Source organism: Rhinatrema bivittatum, chromosome 2, assembly GCF_901001135.1.
Source record: "Rhinatrema bivittatum chromosome 2, aRhiBiv1.1, whole genome shotgun sequence".
NCBI lineage: Eukaryota > Metazoa > Chordata > Amphibia > Gymnophiona > Rhinatrematidae > Rhinatrema > Rhinatrema bivittatum.
This window is the reverse complement of record NC_042616.1, coordinates 14,533,454-14,556,056: the sequence shown is the minus strand read 5'-3', so window position 1 is coordinate 14,556,056 and position 22,603 is coordinate 14,533,454. Positions and strand designations below refer to the sequence as shown.

General features: G+C 45.9%; 1 protein-coding gene across 1 annotated transcript; it reads right to left on the bottom strand.

The window, feature by feature from the left end:
• Positions 1–3,791: 3,791 nt before the first annotated feature.
• LOC115083577 (zinc finger protein 850-like) lies at positions 3,792–18,656 on the bottom strand. The gene is made up of 2 exons (XM_029587485.1): positions 18,602–18,656; positions 3,792–7,869 (listed from the first exon to the last, which is right to left on the bottom strand). Exons 1-2 carry the CDS (start codon positions 18,633–18,635, stop codon positions 4,733–4,735), a joined length of 3,171 nt encoding a protein of 1,056 aa, XP_029443345.1. The 5' UTR covers positions 18,636–18,656; the 3' UTR covers positions 3,792–4,732.
• Positions 18,657–22,603: the final 3,947 nt, after the last annotated feature.

The following is a 22,603-nucleotide window of genomic DNA, read 5'->3' as shown; positions in this document are numbered from 1 at the left end:
AACATTTTTTTAAACCCAGTAACACTAACTGCTGAAACCTCAACCTCTGGCAATGAGTTCCAGAGTTTAACTATGTGGGGAGTGAAAAAGAATTTCTTTGATTTGTTTTAAATGAGCTAGTTGCTGACTTCATGGAGTGCCCCCTGGTCCTTCTATTGTCTGAGAGAGGAAATAACCGATTTACATAACTTGTTCAAGTCCTTTCTTGATTTTGTAGGCTTCTATCATATCCCCCCTCAGTTGTCTCTTCTCCAAACTGAACAGCCCTAACCTCTATAGCCTTTCCTCATAGGGAAGCCGTTCCATGCCCCTTATCATTTTGGTCGCTCTTCTCTGCACTTTCTCCAGTGCAGCTCTATCCTTTTTGAGATGCAGCAATCAGAACTGCACACAGTATTCAAGGTGTGGTCTCACCATGGAGTGATAGAGGCATTATGACATCCTCTGTTTTATTTTCCATTCCTTTCCTAATAATTCCTAACATTCTGTTCCTTTTTGATTGCCACAGCTCACTGGGCTGTCGATTTCAATGTATTATCCACTATGACGCCTAGATCTCTTTCCTGGGTGGTAAATCCTAAGATAGAAACTAACATTGTGTAACTACAGCTTGGGTTATTTTTCCCTATTTGCATCACTTTGCACTGGTCCATGTTAAATTTCATCTGCCATTTGGATGTCCAATCTCCCAGTCTCACAAGGTCCTACTGCAATTCAACACAATCCACTCGAGATTTAACTACTCTACATAATATTGTATCATCCGCAAATTTGATCACCTCATTCGTCGTACCCCTTGCCAGATCATTTGTAAATATATTGAAAAGCACCGGTCCAAGTACAGATCCCTGAGGCACTCCACTGTTTACCTTTTTCCACTGTGAAAACTGACCATTTAATCCTACTGTGTCCTGTCTTTTAACCAACTTGCAATCCACAAAAGGACAACGCCTCCTATCCCATTACTTTTTAGATTTCTTAGAATCTTCGCAAGCAGGACTTTGTCAAACACCTTCTGGAAATCCAAATATACCACATCTACCGGTTCATCTTTGTCCACGTTTATTCGCCCTTTCGAAAAAATGTATATTTGTGAGGCAAGACTTCCCTTGGTAAATCCATGTTGGCTGTGTCCCATTGTTTGTTGCCTGAATTTCTGACTACTATTTAAAATAAAACACACAAGCACACTAAATAATATACCCCAGAGTTCTCCCCAATATTTTTAAGTTTAAAAAATGTCCCCAAGCAGTACTTACTGATTCTTTCCAGCCCCCAGCAAGGTGATCCTCTCCTCTCAGTGCTGCCACTGGATTTAACAGACAATCCAGCTTTATATGGACCTCTACAGTGTCTGGTAAGAACTGACTAGACACTAAAATTCATGCACCTGTGACACTTCCTGTTTATAGATGGGAGTGGGAAGGACAGGGATTGGGACCTCAGCTAGCACAGCTCTCTGCAGCCTTCCTGAGGCCCCCTCCTCACCTCCCCTGCTATGACTGGAAGTGAGGGGAGAACTGCTGGGACCATTGCTCAGTTTTCCCCTCCTCACTGGCAGTAGCTCCCAGCTGCTCTAACTTCTTCATCTCTGGCAGCCCAGCAGTAAAAGTCCTCACTGTCAGCTCCCCTGTGTGCTGGGAGGAGAGAGCAGAGAGCTGCTTAATTCACAGGGGAAACAGAGAGGTAGTGGGGGTGGGAATGAGAGGGAAGGGTGTTCCAGATTCAGAGTGAGACTAGGATCACTCACCTTATATTAGTGACTGACAGGGCTTACACCAGTAACTGACAAGGCTTACCTTAATACTCCTCTCTCTCTCACACACACACATTGAGTTAGAACACCTGAGTGCCAGGTAGGGATTTATTATTAGCTAATAGGAATAATTAGACAAAGGGGATTGGTACAAATAACACTAAAGGGCTGATTGCAATAATCAGAGAAGGAAATCAATCAGAATATACTTTAGATACGAGGAATAATAATAATATGGCCTGACATATCTCTTAGGTAAACAGTCCAGTGCAGAGAAGTGCAGGCTGGCAGTGCCTCAGTCCATCGCTCTTCTCCTGCTTGCTTGGGTCAGTCCTTTTATCTATTGCTTTGCTGTGTTACTGGACAGCCACGTAGTAAGAGACACCTTGAAAGTGGATTGTGTCAGAGGTCACCTTGTCTTTCTTCCAGCAGAAAGCAATGGTGCGGGGTATTAGGTGTCAGGCACAGTCCTCTGCATCCCTGCATATTTGTAAGTCAGGTTAAGTGGTTCTGAATTGGCCTGGACCAGAACTGGTTCTCTACAGCCTCTGTTCATTCTCTGTTTGTCGCTCTGAGTGCATCAAGAATGAGATTCAAGCAAAATAATCCCATAACAGGGGGGGAAACAGAGCAGTGACAGGGAATGGAGGGGAGAGAGAAAGCGAGGGCACATGGGATGTAGGAGGGAGAGAAACACAGAGGAGGGAGCAGGGCCTGGAGGAGGATAATAGACAGAGGGGACAGAAGAGGGAGAGAGAAGGGCAGAGAGGACAGATAAGGGAGAGAGATAAACAGAGCAGAGAGGGGAGAGACAGTGGTGGCACAAGGAACAGTCAGAAGAGTGAAAGAGGAGGCAGATTCAGGGGCTGAGGGGTAAATATATGTAAATGCATGCAAATAAGGGGAGGCTCCCAGTACACAAGTGTGTAATTCTGGTCTGTGGAAAAGTTGGCAACCTTTGTCTAACCCCCGTCCAAAGCAAAAAAATCTCAGCTGAGCCCTTCATCAGATGCTGACAGGATTTCTGACACATATTTGTATTATGTTTATATTTATAAAGCACAGTTTCATATTTAAAAGTACCCATTGTTGCAGGATTGTACTGAGATGGTGGTGGGTTTCATAATGAATGTAATTATCTCAGGGGAGGGTCTATGAACCTGAAGTTATTTTGGGAGAAAGGGGTACAAGGCTGAAGGTTCACTTAGGGTATTTAATACTCTTGTACCAGCACTGCGCATAGCACAAGGTCCCTAACACCACACTGGCACCAGCCTGCAAGGGTCAGAAGGTGGAAGTAGCCTCATGCTGCTCCTGCATGGTCCTGCGAGGGCTGGAAGAAGGTAGAGATGTGCATGCATTGGTCAGCATGGGCCAGAACGAGGAGGCAGCATGCGACTGCCCTCCCATCAGCCAACAAGGAGGAAAGCTGCAGCAGCATCAGATTAATGGGGCAGGAGAGATGGAGGAACCTGCTGGGTGAAAGTGGCCCTGGCTGGTCTTTGATTGTATCATTTGTTAAATGTCATCCCGTGGCACCTGTGTGCATTTTCTGGCATGGTGAGATGCGAGCGTTCCTAATGAAGCATCTTCTACATTTATTGCATGAGACTGGTCTCTCTCTTGGGACAGGGTCTCCCTATGAGTTTGTTTGTGCAGACCTTGATCAGAATGAACCTCATTTGTATGCCATGGTTTATTGGGGATGATCTCAGGTCTCCCCTGTGTGCATTTTCTGGCGTGGTGAGATGCGAGCGTTCCTAATGAAGCATCTTCTACATTTATTGCATGAGAATGGTCTCTCTCTTGGGACAGGGTCTCCATATGAGTTTGTTTGTGCAGACCTTGATCAGAATGAACCTCATTTGTATGCCATGGTTTATTGGGGATGATCTCAGGTCTCCCCTGTGGATTTCCATGGGTTTTCTGTGAGAATATTTTATTACACTCATTATATGAAAATGGTCTCTCTTCTGTTTAAACTTTCCTGTCGAGATTAATGTAAACTTAGCAAGGAAGGTTCCCCCCCCCCCCCCCCCCAGGACTCCAGTGTGGACTTTCTGGTGTAGTGAGAGGTCGGACTCCCTAATGTACATTTTCAACATTCAGTGCATAAAAATGGTCTCCCTGCTGGGTGGATTTTCTGGTGTGAGATTAGTATATAGTTATTAATGAAGGTTATCTCACACTCAGTACAAGACAATGGTCTCTCTCCTGTGTGGATTTTCTGGTGTGAGATTAGTATATAGTTATTAATGAAGCTTTTCTCACACTCATTACAAGACAATGGTCTCTCCCCTGTGTGGATTTTCTGGTGCATGTTTTTAAATTGGTACATCACATACATGCACCAGGAATCACATGCACATGGATGGTCAGGCGCTGCTTTGAAAATCTACCCCCAAGTGTATGTTTAGCATGGAAGGAAGCTTTACCCACTCTCAGGTCATGTAAATGGTTTGTAGAGGCACAAATGGATTTTCTGGTGTTTTGAGAAATGTTGCTTCCTAATAAAGGACCTTCCATATTTAATCCATAAGAATGGCCTCATGTGTGTTTTCATGGTTTTTATGAGAGCACCCTTCTGTGTGAAGCTTTTACTACATTCAGTACATGAGTATGTACTGATGCAACTCCAACATTACTCTCTGCATCAATGGCAGAGAGTCGCAGGAAATTGGAATCAAGCAGTTACCAACAAGTGCCCTGAACTTGGCAGTCGGTGAAACAGATAAGTATGGGAAAATAAGTGTGGGAGCTTGCTGGGCAGACTGGAAGGGCCGTTTGGTATTTTTCTGCCGTCATTTCTGTTTCTATCTCTTCTGTGAAAATGGTGGCTCCCCGGTGTGGATTCTCATGTGTTTTGTGAGAGCACCCTTCACAGGGAATCTTTTATTACATTCACTACATGAGAATAGTCCTTCACCTATGTGGATTCTCATGTGTTTTCTGAGGGCATCCTTCTGAGTGAATCTTTTATTCACTTTTATTAGATTCACTACAGGAGAATAGTCGCTCCCCTGTGTGGATTCTCATGTGACTTGTGAGGGCACCCTTCCAAGTGAATCTTTTATTACATTCACTACATGAGAATGGTCGCTCCCCTGTGTGGATTGTCATGTGTTTTGTGAGGGCACCCTTCTCCGTGAATCTTTTATTACATTCACTACATGAGAATGGTTGCTCCCCTGTGTGGATTCTCATGTGACTTGTGAGGTGGCTCTTCACAGTGAATCTTTTATTACATTCACTACATGAGAATGGTTGCTCCCCTGTGTGGATTCTCATGTGACTTGTGAGGTGGCTCTTCACAGTGAATCTTTTATTACATTCACTACATGAGAATGGTTGCTCCCCTGTGTGGATTCTCATGTGACTTGTGAGGTGGCTCTTCACATTGAATCTTTTATTACATTCACTACATGAGAATGGTTGCTCCCCTGTGTGGATTCTCATGTGTGTGGTGAGGGTACTCTTCACAGGGAATCTTTTATTACATTCACTACATGAGAATGGTCGCTCCCCTGTGTGGATTCTCATGTGTGTGGTAAGTTTACTCTTCACAGTAAATCTTTTATTACATTCACTGCATGAGAATGGTTTCTCCCCTGTGTGGATTCTCATGTGACTTGTGAAGGCACCCTTCTCCGTGAATCTTTTATTACATTCACTACATGAGAATGGTTGCTCCCCTGTGTGGATTCTCATGTGACTTGTGAGGGTACTCTTCACAGAGAATCTTTTATTACATTCACTACATGAGAATGGTTGCTCCCCTGTGTGGATTCTCATGTGATTTGTGAGGGCACCCTTCTGAGTGAATCTTTTCTTACATTCACTACATGAGAATGGTTGCTCCCCTGTGTGGATTGTCATGTGACTTGTGAGGTAGCTCTTCACATTGAATCTTTTATTACATTCACTACATGAGAATGGTTGCTCCCCTGTGTGGATTGTCATGTGTTTTGTGAGGGCACCCTTCCAAGTGAATCTTTTCTTACATTCACTACATGAGAATGGTTGCTCCCCTGTGTGGATTCTCATGTGACTTGTGAGGGTACTCTTCACAGAGAATCTTTTATTACATTCACTACATGAGAATGGTTGCTCCCCTGTGTGGATTCTCATGTGTTTTGTGAGGGCACCCTTCCAAGTGAATCTTTTATTACATTCACTACAGGAGAATAGTCGCTCCCCTGTGTGGATTCTTACGTGCTTTCTGAGGGAATCCTTCAAAGTGAATCTTTTATTACATTCACTGCATGAGAATGGTTTCTCCCCTGTGTGGATTCTCATGTGACTTGTGAGGGCACCCTTCCAAGTGAATCTTTTATTACATTCACTGCATGAGAATGGTTTCTCCCCTGTGTGGATTGTCATGTGTCTTGTGAGGGCACCCTTCCAAGTGAATCTTTTATTACATTCACTACATGAGAATGGTTGCTCCCCTGTGTGGATTCTTACGTGCTTTCTGAGGGAATTCTTCAAAGTGAATCTTTTATTACATTCACTGCATGAGAATGGTTTCTCCCCTGTGTGGATTCTCATGTGACTTGTGAAGGCACCCTTCACAGTAAATCTTTTATTACATTCACTGCATGAGAATGGTTTCTCCCCTGTGTGGATTCTCATGTGACTTGTGAAGGCACTCTTCACAGTAAATCTTTTATTACAGTCACTACATGAGAATGGTTGCTGCCCTGTGTGGATTCTCATGTGACTTGTGAGGGCATCCTTCCAAGTGAATCTTTTATTACATTCACTACATGAGAATGTTTGCTCCCCTGTGTGGATTCTCATGTGACTTGTGAGGGCACCCTTCCAAGTGAATCTTTTCTTACATTCACTACATGAGAATGGTTGCTCCCCTGTGTGGATTGTCATGTGACTTGTGAGGTGGCTCTTCACATTGTATCTTTTATTACATTCACTACAGGAGAATAGTCGCTCCCCTGTGTGGATTCTTACGTGCTTTCTGAGGGAATCCTTCAAAGTGAATCTTTTATTACATTCACTGCATGAGAATGGTTTCTCCCCTGTGTGGATTCTCATGTGACTTGTGAGGGTGCTCTTCCTCGTGAATCTTTTATTACATTCACTGCATGAGAATGGTCGCTTCCCTGTGTGGATGCTCATATGTCTTATGAGGGTTTTCTTCACAGGGAAGCTTTTATTACATTCAGTACACATATATGGTCTTTCACCGGTGTGGATTTTCTGGTGTTGGGAAAGGTGTGTTTTGCTAATGAAACGTTTTCCACATTCAGTACAGGAGAAGGGGCTCTCTCCTGTGCGAATGCGCTGATGCAACATTAGCCTATCCTGACGATGGAATCTTTTCCCACAATCAGAGCAGGTAAATGGTTTGTTTCCACTGTGGATTTGGGAGTGTTGGGTGAGGTTTTTATTCCTAACAAAACATTTTCTACCTTTACTGCAAGAGAATAGTCTCGCTCCCGTATGAATTTTCTGGTACGAGATTACTATATTTCGACTAATGAAGCTTTTCCCACCCTTACTATCTATATATGGTCTCGCTCCAGTGTGGAATTTGTGATGTAATTTTAGCTTATACTTACTAATTAACCTTTTACTCCTATCACTGCATGGGGAGGGTGTCGCTGGTTTGTGTATGTTTAGGTGCACTTTTAGATTTTTCTTCTGCCTGAAGCTTTTCCCACATTTACTGCATAGAAATAAGATGTTGTGGAGGTGGGATTTCTGATGCAATACTAAATGCGATTCCTTACCAAAGCTTTTACCACAGGAGTCACACAGAAAGGATTTCTTCCCTTTCCCCTCCCTCTGGCGAAGGTTAGAAGTCTTTTGATCACTGTTAATGGTCTGGAAGGGGCTCTCTGTGCTCATGTGTCTCTGATGCTCAGGGATGACTTTGATCTCCATCTCACATGCAGTGACTCCATCCCCTGGGTCTCCTGCAGGGTCTCTCTGCTTCTTCTCCAACTCCTGCTGTCTATTCCTTGTGTTGCTTCTCTCAGTCCTCTGTGAAACATTTTCAAAAACATTCCCTGATTGTCGTGGGATCAGTCCTTCTCCCATAGGATGTTCTCCTCCATTCTCCTCCTTTATGTGCTGTGTGCCCTCATCACTGGCTGGTGATAGAAGAAGACATTAATCATGCATTAGTGACCATGCAAATGGACCTGGGTTTCTGATCCTATAATCACTGTTGTGGCAGTGTCACACAGGGATAGAGCTGTGCATTTCTGACCAACCACTGGTGATCATGAAAAACTTTTAACAATGATTTGCACCAAAAGCCTTATCAGATGAGCTCCTAAATATGTATAACCTAGAGGAGAGAAAGGGGGAGATATGATAGAGACACTTACATACCTGAAAGGTAATAATACTCAAGAAGTAAACTTCTTTTGAATGGAAACTAAGTTGTAGAGCAAAGGTCATAAGAACATGCCATACTAGGTCAGACCAAGGGTCCATCAAGCCCAGCATCCTGTTTCCAACAGTGGCCAATCCAGGCCATAAGAACCTGGCAAGTACTCAAAAACTAAGTCTATTCCATGTTACTGCTGCTAGTAATAACAGTGGCTATTTTCTAAGTCAACTTAATTAATAGCATTTAATGGACATCTCCTCCAAGAACTTATGCAATCTTTTTTTAAACACAGCTATACTAACTGCACTAACCACATCCTCTGGCAACAAATGTGTGTTGAGTAAAAAATAACTTTCTCTGATTAGTTTTAAATGTGCCACATACTAACTTCATGGAGTGTCCCCTAGACTTTCTATTATCCGAAAGAGTAAATAACAGATTCACATCTACCCATTCTAGACCTCTCATGATTTTAAACACCTCTATCATATCCCCCGTCAGCCATCTCTTCTCCAAGCTGAAAAGTCTTAACCTCTTTAGTCTTTCCTCATAGGGGAGCTGGTTCCACTCCCCTTATCATTTTGGTAGCCTTCTCCATCGCAATTATATCTTTTTTGAGATGCAGCGACCAGAACTGTACACAGTATTCAAGGTGCGGTCTCACCATGGAGCGATACAGAGGCATTATGACATTTTCCGTTTTATTCATTCATTCACCATTCCCTTTCTAATAATTCCCAACATTCTGTTTGCTTTTTTGACTGCCGCAGCACACTGAACCGACGATTTCAATGTGCTATCCACTATGACGCCTAGATCTCTTTCTTGGGTTTTAGCACCTAATATGGAACCTAACATTGTGTAAATATAGCATGGGTTATTTTTCCCTATATGCATCACCATGCACTTATCCACATTAAATTTCATCTGCCATTTTGATGCCCAATTTTCCAGTCTCACAAGGTCTTCCTGCAATTTATCACAATCTGCTTGTGATTTAACGACTCTGAACAATTTTGTATCATCTGCAAATTTGATTACCTCACTAGACGTATTTCTTTCCAGAACATTTATAAATATATTGAAAAGTAAGGGTCCCAATACAGAACCCTGAGGCACTCCACTGCTCCCTCCCTTCCACTGAGAAAATGGAGAAATTACCTGATAATTTTGTTTTCTTAGTGTAGAGAGATGGACTCAGGTCCAATGGGTATAGTGTACTCCTGATAGCAGTTGGAGACGGATCAGATTTCAATCTGACGTCAGCCCCTAGTACACATACCCCTGCAGGAAGTGCAGCTCTTCAGTATTCTCCTCGAAAAGCATTGTGGATATATGTGTGACAGACTAATTTGACTAACTTGAATAAGTTCATAACTTGGTTAAAAGTTATAACTTGATTAGCTTGAACTGGTTGAATTGACTATAGCTGGAGACCGCCAATGTACTCAACCGGAAAGCATCGACACCCGGTAGGGTGGGTGCCCTAGGTGAATGAAAACATGGCTTACCCTTGAATCATTCGAAATTCCATGTGTAACGGCAGCCAAGGGTGGGATGCTGAGAACATCTGCCTCCACTAAGGAAAACAAAATTATCAGGTAAGTAATTTCTCCATTTCCTAGCATGTAGCAGATGGACTCAGGCTCAATGGGATGTATAAAAGCTACTCCTGAACCGGGTGGGAGGCTGCCTGTGGCCCCCTTAGTACTGCCCTTGCAAATGCCATGTCCTACTGAGCCTGAACATTCAGACGGTAGAATCTGGAGAAGGTGTGGATGGAGGACCATGTCGCCGCCCTACAGATCTCAGCGGGTGACAGCATTCTGGTTTCTGCCCAGGATACTGCCTAGGCTCTGGTAGAATGGGCCTTGACCTATAGAGCTAGTGACTTGCCTGCTTCTACGTAGGCCGCCTTGATGACTTCCTTGATCCAGCGGGCTATTGTTGCCCATGAGGCCGCTTCCCCTTGTCTCTTCCTGCTGTGAAGGACGAAAAGGTGGTCTGTTTTTTGTACGGACTCCGACATTTCCAGATATCTGGAAAGGAATCTGCCGATATTGAGGTGACGTAGACTACGAGCTTCTTCCGAATTCTTCAAGTCATTCGGCGATGGTAGCGAGATGGTTTGGTTAAGATGGAAGTGTGATACCACTTTGGGAAGGAACGAAGGGACCGTGCCTAGTTGGATGGATCCTGGAGTGAGCCTGAGGAATGGCTCACAGTAGGACAGTGCTTGTAGTTCTGAAATGCAGCGGGCTGAACAAACTGCCAGCAGCAATGCTGTCTTTAAAGATAACAGGCGGAGGGACAGACCTCGGAGGGGTCTGAAGGAGGTTCCTGCTAGGAAATCCAGGACCAGGTTGAGGTTCCACTGAGGTACCGGCCACTTTAGTGGTGGGCGGATGTGTTTGACTCCTTTCAGGAAGCATGACACGTCCGGGTGAGAGGCTATGCTGTCGCCCTCGCTCTTGGAGCCGTAGTATGACAATACGGCAACCTGTACCTTGATGGAGTTGAGGGACAGCCCCTTCTGTAAGAATTCCAGGATCACGGGAACTTTAACTGAACGTGGCTTGATGTCGTGGTCTTCGCACCAGACTTCAAAAACTCTCCAAATCCTTATGTACGTTAAAGATGTGGAGAACTTGCGTGCTCAGAGTAGGGTGTCTATTACAGCCCCTGAGTAGCCGCTTTCTCAGGCGAGCCCTCTCAATGGCCGTAAGAAAGAATCGAGCTGGATCCTCGTGGAGGATCGGTCCTTGTTGAAGCAATTCTGTGTGTGGAGGCAGTGGTAGGGGGTTCCCTGCCAGTAGTCTTCTCATGTCTGCGAACCACGGTCTTCTTGGTTCTCGGATACGTGGGCGTTGGATTGGTTTGCCAGAAGGTACATGTCTGGTGTCCCCCAGCGATTCAGTATCAACTGGAAAGCTGCGGACGACAGCTTCCATTCTCCTGGGTCTAGACTTTCCCTGCTGAGGTAGTCCGCTGTGACTGTCTTTTAAGGCGATGCGGATGGCCGAGATCTCCTGGAGGTTTACTTCCGCCCAAGCCATTAGGGGGTCTATTTCCAGAGACACCTGTTGGCTTCTGGTTCCCCCCTGCCGGTTGATGTAGGCCACTGTTGTGGCGTTATCTGACATTACTCTGACTGCTTTGTCTCGGAGTCTGTGAATGAATCGTAGGCAGGCTAATCTGACCGCCCGCGCTTCTAGGTGGTTGATGTTCCATCCCGACTCTTCTGCGTTCCACTGCCCTTGGGTGGGTAATTCCTCGCAGTGTGCTCCCCATCCTCGTAAGCTGGCATCGGTGGTGAGCAGGGTCCAGGTTGGGGAGGATAGTCTTGTTCCCCGGCTCAGGTGGCTGACCTGTAGCCACCAAAGTAGCTGGGTCCGGACTCTGCCCGGGAGTGATAGCAATACGGCGTAGTTCTGAGACAGTGGATTCCATCGTGATAGACGTGAGCGCTGCAGGGGTCTCATGTGAGCTCGCACCCATGGCAGTACTTCCAGTGTGGATGCCATCAGACCGAGGACTTGTAGGTAATCCCATGCTTTGGGGTGAGGTTCGCTCAGCAGGCCTCGTAACTGGTTCCACAGTTTTGATCTCCTTGTGGGAGTCAGGCTGACCTTGTCTTTGGTGTCGAATCGGACTGCTAGGTATTCTAGAGACTGTGAAGGCTGCAGCCAACTTTTGTTTGTGTTGACCACCCATCCTAGGCTCTCCAGTAGAGTTTTGACTCAGTTGGTTGCTTGGCGGCTTTCCTCTGGGGATTTCGCCCTGATCAGCCAATCGTCTAGGTAAGGATGTACGAGGATTCCTTCCTTCCTCAGTGTTGCCGCTACCACCACTATGATCTTGGTTAATGTCCGGGGCGCTGTGGCTAACCCGAAGAGTAGTGCCTGGAACTGGTAGTGACGGTCCAGGATTTTGAAGCGTAGATAGCGCTGGTGTTCCTGATGAATTGGGATGTGTAGGTAGGCCTCCGAAAGATCCAGGGATGTGAGAAACTCTCCCGGTTGTATCGCCCTTATTACGGAGCGTAGGGTTTCCATGTGGAAGCGGGGAATCTTCAGGTGGCGGATGACCGACTTGAGGTCCAGGATGAGTCTGATCATCCCATCTTTCTTGGGGACAATAAAATAAATGGAATAATGCCCAGTATTTATTTCTTGTGGAGGCACTGGGGTTATGGCCTCGAGGGTCAGTAGTCTGGTCAGTGTAGCTTCCACTGCCGCCCTCTTGGCGAGGTCATGGCAGGGGGACTCCACTAACTTGTCCAGATGGGTTCGCAGAAAATCCAGGTAGTACCCCTCCCGAATGATGGCTAGGACCCACTTGTCCAAAGTTATCTCGACCCATCTGTGATAGAATAGGGCTAGTCTGCCCCCTATGACTTCTTCCCTTGGATGGGTCGGCTGAATCTCATTGTGGGGTATGGCTGGGGCCTATACCCAAGCTTGTTCCCCTCTTGTTGTGCTTGTTACGAAAGGACTGGTTCCTGCCCGTAGAGCGGGGCACTTGATAGTTGCTTCTGTATGGATTGAAGCACTGTGAACTTCTGCCCCTGGAGGACTGGGAAAGGGTCGCTGGTTTCTCTTCATCCTGTCCTCCGGTAGGCGCGGCAACGGGGACTCATTTGTTGGCCAGTTTTCTAGCTCGCTGCCAAACAGGAGGGATCCTTTGAAGGCCATTCTAGTGAGGCGAGTTTTGGAAGATGTGTCGGCAGACTAGCTTCGGAGCCAGAGTTGTCTCCTGGCAGCCACCGCAGATGACACTCCCCGGGCCACCGTGCGCACTAGATTGAAAACAGCGTCCGCTAGGAATGATACTGCTGGTTCCATTACTTCTCCAGGGGTGTTACTCCTGGTCTGAGATAAGCAGGCACGTGTCACTATGGTGCAGCAGGTCGCTATTTGTAGGGACATAGCGGCTAGTCAAAAGACTGTTTAAGGATGGATTCCAGACGCCGGTTATGTGCATCTTTGAGCGCTGCTCCTCCCTCCACTGGGATAAGTACTGCGCTTCGAGACCGCGCAGACCATGGCATCAACTCTTGGGCATGCAAGAAGGTCTTTGGTCGCCGGGTCCAGGGGGTACATGGCTGCCATAGCTCGTCCCCCTTTGAATATGGAACTCTGGAGCGCTCCATTCCAGGTCAATTAGCTGCTGGCTTGTAATAGTGGGAAATGGCGGGAGGTCTGGCGGAGGCCCTCTAGCAGGGGATTCGTCTTAGGTTCCCCCGAGGCACTTGTGCCCAGGATAGCAAGCTCCTTCATTCTGTGGGTGACCAGGTCAGGGAGCTCGTCCTTGGTGAAGAAGCGTCTCATGGTTCGGTGTGGTTCTGTCCCCGGGGGGAGTTCCCCCTCTTCTAGGGGCTCTGCTTCCTCTTCAGAGTTGTCTGTGTCCCCATAGGTGGGGCTCCTGGGCAGTGGAAACCTTTGTCTAGGCCTCGAGGGGCCTGGGGCATAAAGGTACTCTGGCGGAAGATGTGGCTGATCAGCCAGGGGTTCAGTTTGCATGTGAACAAAGGCGTGTAGCCCTTTGAAGTACTCCACCCATGAGATAAACGCTGGATCCAAGCTGAGGGGCATTGGGTCCCTGGGGGTCCCCATCTGCGGGGGTGTCCCGCTGGGATTTGCTAGATCCGGGGTACCCACTGAGGAACTATTACTCGGCCGTGGGTGGGACTGGCCCTGGGCTGAATCTCCCAGGGCTTCCTCGCACTGAGCGCACAGGGCGTTGGCCTCTTCGCTTTGTGCGGCTCTGATGTGGCATGCTGGGCAGAAGCCTTGAGCCTTTATCTCCGTTTCTGGTGGTGCCATGGTTGCCGGCGCGTAAACCCTTATGCCAGAGCTTTCCAAACTGTGTGTCGGGACACTTTAGTGTGTCGCCTGCAGTGTGCAGGTGTGTCGCGCAAGCCCGGTCAACTCTGACGCAAGTTTGGCCTTTTTTTTTTCAGTTTATGGGTTGCTTATTATTGGGTGATTTTTGCTGTCAATCGTGTTTTTTTGGGGGGCTTGGTGGGTGGAACGAGCCCAGCCATCCTTGCATTGGCTACTGCTGCCGATGAGGCCTGGCCATGAGGAGTACTGACTGCAAGCAGCAGTGTCTGGTGATCATGGAAGGGAGTGAAGCACTTAACTGGCAACAATCAAAAAGACGAGGTACATGAGTGTGGGGGCCAGACATGTGCTGGGGGGAGAGAGATGAGTGAGTGGGGGGCAAATGTGCTGGGGGGACAATCATGTGCTTGAGGGGGAGAGAAATGAGTGTGTGGGGGTCAGACATGTGCTGGGGGGAGGAGAGAGATGAGTGTGTGGGGGACAGACATGTGCTTGAGGGGGAGAGATATGAGTGTGTGGGGTACAGACATGTGCTGGGGGGGAGAGAAATGAGTGTGTGGGGGTCAGACATGTGCTTGAGGGGGAGAGATATGAGTGTGTGGGGGCCAGACATGTGCTGGGGGGAGGAGAGAGATGAGTGTGTGGGGGACAGACAATTTGTTTTATTATTGTTTCTCATAAATTATAACAATAACATGAATCTTGGAATATATATTTTTAATATAAATTTAAGGTTTTCATGAGATAGGTTGTGTCGTGAAACATTTTATTTATGTATATATTTAAGGAAACATACATAAATTGTCGAAATATGTTTTGTTCGTTTAACCTTTAACCTCTGGTTTACTAGTAGACTGAATTACTGTGTCCCGAAATTATGTTTGTCTAAAAAGTGTGTCACCAACATGAAAAGTTTGGAAAGCTCTGCCTTATGCGCTCCAGCGCGTATAAGATGCGCGTGTGGGTTGTGCGCCCAACTTGTGAGTATGCGCTCAGCCCGGTAGGCATGCGACGCGCGTATACCTTGTGCGTACGGCCCTTGTGCGTGTAACTTATGCGCACAAGGATTATGCCGGTGATCGTTTTGCCTTCTTTCCACCTTTCTTAATGTGTGGAATACATCTGGACTGTGCTTCTAAAATGTTTTTTGGGTTTTTTTAGCAATGACGCCTCTTGCACACTTTTTATTTTTCTAGCTGCTCCTTTCAGGTTTTTTCTAACAATTTTTCTCATTTTATCAAAGTTTCCCTTTTGAAAGTTTAGCACGAGAGCCTTGGATTTGCATACTGTTCCTCTTCCAGTCATTAATTCAAATTTTATCATATTATGATCACTATTGCCAAGCGGCCCCACCACTGTTACCTCTCTCACCAAATCCTGTGCTCCACTGAGAATTAGATCTAAAATTGCTCCCTCTCTCGTCGGTTCCTGAACCAATTGCTCCATAAAGCTATCATTTATTCCATCCAGGAACATTATCTCTCTTGCGTGACCCGATGATACATTTACCCAGTCTATATTGGGATAATTGAAGTCTCCCATTATTACTGCACTACCAATTTGGTTAGCTCCCCTAGTTTCTCTTAGCATTTCACTGTCCGTCTCACAATCTTGACCAGGTAGACGGTAGTATACTCCTATCACTATAGTCTTCCCCGACACACAAGGGATTTCTACCCATAAAGATTCAATTTTGCATTTAGTCTCATGCAGGATGTTTATCCTGTTGTATTCTATGCCATCCTGGACATAAAGCGCCACACCTCCTCCCGGGTGCTCCTCTCTGTCATTGTGATATAATTTGTACCATGGTACAGCACTGTCTCATTGGTTATCCTCTTTCCACCATGTCTCTGAGATGCCAATTAAGTCTATGTCATCATTCACTGCTAACACAACAAACAACAAGGGGACTATCTTACACCGTGGAAGATTTTATTAAGTGTGTCCTTGTCATTAACTCAAGAAAAATTTTTTAAAAACATGAAGGATATAATACTAGAATAGTATTCTAGCAAACCCTACTTTTTAATTTTCAAGCCCTGCATTCCTTTTTTTTGAATTGTCTAAAGAGCTGATATAATTATATGATTGACATATTTGGAAGGAAATGACGTCATAGTTTTTTGGCGCGGTTTTGTTTCAAGTTGACTATATAAACAACAACAGAGTGAGTGGACTTTTTTAGCTGCAGTGCCATTTGCTTCTTGACAGATCTCTGCGTTTGTAAGGTAATGATTATATCCTTCATGTTTATAAAAAAATTTTCTTGAGTTAATGACAAGGGCACACTTAATAAAATCTTCCACGGTGTAAGGTAGTCCCCTTGTTGTTTGTTGCGTTGGCTACGTGGGACCGCCTTCCGATTTGTTTTATTGATCATTCACTGCTATACATTCTAATTCTCCCATCTTACTTCTTAGACTTCTGGCATTAGCATACAAACATTTCAAAGTTTGTTTTTTGTTTGTATTTTCATTCTGCTTTTTAATTGATAGGGATAAGTTGGAATTTTTTTAGCTCAGGTGAGTTTTTAGTTACAGGCACTTGGACTACTTTTCTAATTATTGGAACCTCACTGTCGGGATGCCCTAATTCTAGTGCATCATTAGTATCCTTTAAAGATACCTCTTTCCGAACCATGCGCTGCTGAGCGACTGTCGGCTTTCCCCTTTGTTCTAGTTTAAAAGCTGCTATCTCCTTTTTAAGGGTTAGCGCCAGCAGTCTGGTTCCACCCTGGTTAAGGTGGAGCCCATCCCTTCGGAAGAGACTCCCCCTTCCCCAAAAGGTTCCCCAGTTCCTAACAAAACTGAATCCCTCTTCCTTGCACCGTCGTCTCATCCACGCATTGAGACTCCGGAGCTCTGCCTGCCTCTGGTGACCTGCGCGTGGAACAGGGAGCATTTCAGAGAATGCTACCCTGGAGGTTCTGGATCTAATCTTTCTACCTAAGAGCCTAAATTTGGTTTCCAGAACCTCCCTCCCACATTTTCCTATGTCGTTGTTGCCCACATGTACCACGCAGCCGGCTCCTCCCCAGCACTGTCTAAAAAAAAAAAGGTAATGATATAAAGTTCCAAGGGGGGGACTAGGAATAATATCAAGAGATATCTTTTGTTCACAGAAAGTGTGGTGGATGCCTGGAATGACCTCACGGAAGTGTTGGAGATGAAAACTGTAAGAGAATATAAAAAATAACAGCGGGATAAACACAGAAGTGAGAGAAGATGGAGAGAATGAGAGATCAGAGGTCATGAACATAGGTGAGCTTGCTGGAAACAGAGCGGATACTCCATAGATAAAACCTGAGAGGGAGAGAAGAGGGAGGAGAGTGGGGATAGGATAAGCTTGGAGGGGAAGGATGAGAGTTACCATGGAGGGACAGGACTGAGATTGATATCCAGAGAAGGGCAGGTGTGATGACAGGAAAGACAGTGAGATTCTCTTAGGGTGAGAGGTGATGGCTTAGTGAGAGGAAGAAAACTTTGTAAAGCAATGGACAAGGCAGAAGACAGAATGGCCGAGGAGGTGGAGAATATGGGAGGCTGACAGTGCACCTGATGTTCCCAATGGACAGAAGTGGGGGAATGAGATTGGGTAGGGTTAGCGTCAGGAAGAGGAAGGAGAATGGATCCGTAGGTAGGGGAGAAGGGAAAAATGGCCATGAGACAGGTAGAAGTATGCAGACAAGCTGAAACCTCCCTATTATATCAGTGCAGGGCTAAGTATGTCACGGGGTAATGACAGTCATGAAGCAAGCTCAGACCTCTTGTATCCTGCTGTTCATATTCAGCTAATTGTAAAACAAAAGTGCACGCGACCGTACGTGCACGTGGGAGCGAGTGAGCAAAGATACGCTGGAGTTTTAAATCACGTGCACAAGTACGTGTGTATGATGTAAAATAGGCCCAGCATGTGTACTCGAGCAGATGTAAAGCACATTTCTTCCTTAAGAACTTGTCGGCTTTAACGCGTACAGGGAAGAGGATTTTAAAACCTGCTCAGGTTAAAGCCATTCCCAGTTTTACCCATTAGCCCACCAGTTTGCCCAGTCTATCTCAGGGTCATCCAGACCCTTCCAGTTCCTCATCCTGCACTCCCCCCAGTTGAGCAAGACCCCTCACCCTATCGTGTTAGTCCTAAAAAGTGATTTCTACAGACTTAAACCTCACCAGGAGCAGCAGGAAATATATGCAGCTAACAGTGCGCCACGAGCAGCGGCCGCCGGATTTACACACTTAACTGCTGGCCCCGCCCCTTTTTTAGCACGAGCAAGTGATTAGCAGCTTTTGAAATTCATGTCATTCACATGCGGCCACGTATTCATCTTTTAGTGCGAGTAACGCTTTTAAAATTTGGCCCATTCAGGCCTGTATCCTGGTCCTGCTGCTGAGGGCTCAGCCAAGTCCCTTGAGAAACTTTGTGGATGCTCCCCAGCAGGTGCCTCATGTAAGACATCTGAGATAAATTCCTAGACTGCCTCACAGGGGCCGTCTCACGTGAAAAGAGACAAACAACCAATCTCAGGTGCCAGCTCAGACCCAGAGCAATGCTGGAGCTGGAGTCAGGAGAAAAGTCACAAACGACCTTCAGTAAATCAGCCCTCGAGTCCGCTAAACATGCAGATAATGCAATTTTTACCTAGGGAGATGAGGGTCTCATAATTCTCCTTCATCACCTCCCTGTAAAGCTCCTTCTGCCCTTCATCTAAATACCCCCATTCCTCCTGGGAGAAAGAGACAGCGATGTCCTGAAACGTCACCCGCACCTGAAACACAAACCAGAAACACTCAGAGACAAGTGAAGAGGCTCAGGATGCATTAGATCTCAGCTGGATTTATTCTCCTAACATTTTATCATTGAAAAGAGGGCACCAGGACCCCTCTTCCCCAGGAAATGCCAGATTTGTTCCCTCTGTGTTGCCCTAGAATCAGTTTCCTCCATAGACCCCCAGGGTTTTCAAATCAAACTGGAAAACATTCTCTAATACCAAAGATAGAGAATATGAAATGTCATTGCGTGGATAAATCACATTATAATAAAAAGGAAGCTATAAGCGCATTATCCAGAACATCTGGAACATCAGGTTCTATTCCATCAGGAGGACTCACTGTGCTAAATCCTAACAGGGCAGGAAGAGTTTGGTGTCCTGGGCAGTGACATATCTCCCATTGTGATGTACGAATTCTGTATTCTGGGGTGTTACAAACCATGGGCACACAGGAATCGTGCCCCAAATCTCAAACAGCTGTTTTGTTTCCTTCTCTGCAGGGAAAAGGAAAGGAGAAATTAATATTTACCTGATAATTTCCTTTCTTCTGCATTCAGGCAGGTCAATCCACACAAATGGGTTATGCACCTCTACCAGCAGGTGGAGACAGAGTAAAAGCTGATGGCACGGACATATAGCTCTGTCCCAACATCAGCTCGCAAGTATTCTCTGGAAAAGCCAAACTGTGGACAAACTGATTTTACTTCCAACCAATTGAGAACTCTGAGCTCATTCAAAAGAGCTAACATTTACTAGGCTAAGGAGCTGGTCATGGCCCTTACCAATCCTGAAATGAGTAACAGATATAATACTCAGCGTCGTCCGTACCTAGAAGACAAACTGAAAGCAAGATGGCAGCTGAGGGTGGATTGTGGATCAGCCTGCCTTCCTTAGAGGAAAGAAAATTAAAATTAAATACAAAATGTCATCAGGTAATAGGAAATTCTCCATCCTGTTCACTTGGGAAGCTAATGCACACACCAGTGGTATGTACCAAAGCTGCCAATGGACCCAGCAACATTGCACATGCTAAAGCAGGCGTCCTCCTGTGCCCAAACGATCAAACAGAATGCCTGGAAGGGTGCGTAAGGACGATCGCTGATGACTTCCAACCAATAGACAATAGTTGCCCGCGCCGCTGGCTCACCCTGTATACCTCCTCCATGGAGCACAGATGACCAGACTTACTGAGAGGATTAATAACCTCCAAGTACTGCATCAGATGCCACTTGACAGCCAGAGTACGCAAGAGACGATATTCACTCTCCTCTGTATTCCTGTCCAGTGTGGCCAGGGAAATAAACAGAGTCAAATGAAATTCCGAAACCACTCTGGGCCAAAAGAAGGTAGAGTCCGAAGCTGTACCGCGCCCAGAATCTCAGGCAGAAATGGCTCACGGGAAGAAAAAGCCTGCAGCTCGGAAACTCGATGTGCTGAGCAGATTACCCCTAGAACAAAACAGTCTTCAAGATAAGTACCTTCAAGAAGAAGCTATGCTGCAGTTGAAAAGGTAGGACTCGAAAGGAATCCACAATCAGATTAAGTTACCATAAGGACACTGGTAGCCACAAGGGAGGATGAAGAAGCTCAACTTCCTTCATGAACGGACACACATCCAGACGGGGAGACAAAAACCCACCAAGAACTCGTTCCTATAACATTTGAATGCTGCCTGTTGAACCTTTAAGGAGTTGAAGGCCAAGCCTTTAAGCAATCTGTCCTGAAAAATTCCAAAACTGATCAAATTTCCACTTTGAGAGGCTGAGAACCTCGCTCCTCACACAAGGCCTCAAAAACTCGCCCAACTCTCACATAAGCCCCGAGATACAGAAATATACATATTTTTTATTTTAGCCTGATGAAAAAGTGAAAGCACTGCAGCAGAATAACGATGCTTCAATAACTTGAGCCCTCTCCACAGCCAACTTGTAAGAGAAAATCGACCTGCATTGTCATGTAGAATGGGTCCCTGCAGCCATACATCCTTCCAGGGCAGTAGCCTAAGAGATCTGCCCACCAGCAGACACTGCAGATCAGCATACCACAGCCATCAGGCCCAAAGCATAGCCACCAGAAGCAGGGTTTCTATCGCAAGCTTTCAAAACAATCATGCCCATTAGTGTCCATGATGTGAAAACTGTCCTACAGCCATGCCTGAATGAGAGCATCAATCCAAGAATTTTTGGATCCCTTCCTTGACTAAGGAACTTCAGAACCCTGAGCAAGACGGCCCTTACATTGCCCTTTCCAGTAATGTGGCAGGCTAATATATCTAGAAGATGTGCTCATTCTATGGCAGAGCAACATCTGTCTCCTCTGTCACTTGTTAGGTTTGGTTCCAGACTGATGATTGATGTAATCCACAGTTGCCACATTGTCCGACATTATCCTGCCCGTCCGAGTCTGTAAACGCTCGGCGGACCTTAAGCACAGCATTCGAACTGCACTTGCTTCCAACCTATTGAAGCTCCACTGATGATCCTCAGTGTTCCAGCGTCCTTGCACCAGCAACTCCTGACAGTGAGCCCCCCAACCTTGAAGGCTCACATCTGTCATAAGCACTAACCCTTCTGGCATTTCACAGGAAAATCCCTCCTTGAGATGGCAAGCGAAGCCTCACCATGCAGTCCCGAGACTGCAGACTCCACAAGAAAGCAACGTGCTTTGAAGAGGCCGCATGTGCTCTCTCACCCAGGGGACAACCTCGAAGGTGGCTGCCATCAAACCCAGTTTCTGAAGAAAAAAAGTACACTGTTGAGCAAAAGGCCCTTTTCTGAGTTTGAAATCGAGCAATCAACTTCTAATACGACTCTCTGCCAGAGACACTCTGCCCTGCTTCATATCAAAACAAACACCAGGCTACTCCCATGTCTGAGATGGCTGTAAACGGTTTTCAGCCAAGTTCACCACCCAGCCTTCTTGTAGTAATGAGACTAAGGTGACTCTCTTCCATGCTTCTGGCCTGAATCAACCGCTACCACCATGACCTTAAAGAACCTGGGTGCCGTGGCCAGCCCAAAGCACAAAGTCTGACACTGATCATGACGTCCCAGAATGGCAACAGCAGGAACCATTGAAATAGCTTGCGAATGGGAATATGCAGAAATACCTGCAGCAGATCTAGAGACACAAAAATTCCCCCAATTGCACTGCCAGTAACACAGAGCGCAGAGTTTCCGTACAGAAATGAGTCACCCGCAAATGTTAATTAACTCCTTTGGGCCGAAAGGACCCCTCGTTTCTGGGTACGCCCAAAATAAATGGAATAGCAGCCCTTGTTTTCTTGCAATTTGGGAACAGGAATTACAGCCTTCAAGCCCAACAGCCTCCTTAAGTTAGTCTCCACCGCCACTCTCTTCCGTAGGGAGTTGCACGGAAAAACCATAAAGGCCTCTGGAGAAAAGCAAAAAAAGACCAACATATAGCCTTCTCTTATCACTTTCTAACGGCCCAACGTGATCTGGACCTACCTCTGAAATAAGCGAGACAGAAGTCCATCTATCTCTGCCCCAGCAGGTGAGACGGCAGATCTTATTTATTTAACGTGTTTTGTATACCGTTATTTGGTTTCGCCATCATAACAGTTTACAGTGCTCGAGAAATAAGACTGGTTACAAAAACATCAACGCAGCAAAAATGTCATGAAGAAGGGAGGTTTTGGGGTTAGATTGTTAGTTGATTAAAATAATTATTACATATTAATAATCCAATATCACAGCAAAGTTCATACATGTGGTAATGTTGATACATATAAAAGAAACTGTTATAACATATAGGCTAGGGGTAGTAAGTGAGGTCAGTTGCACATTGTCTTAGGTGTTCAAAACGGTGGGAGTTATTTAATTGATTGAGGAACGGAGCGTTTTTCTTGG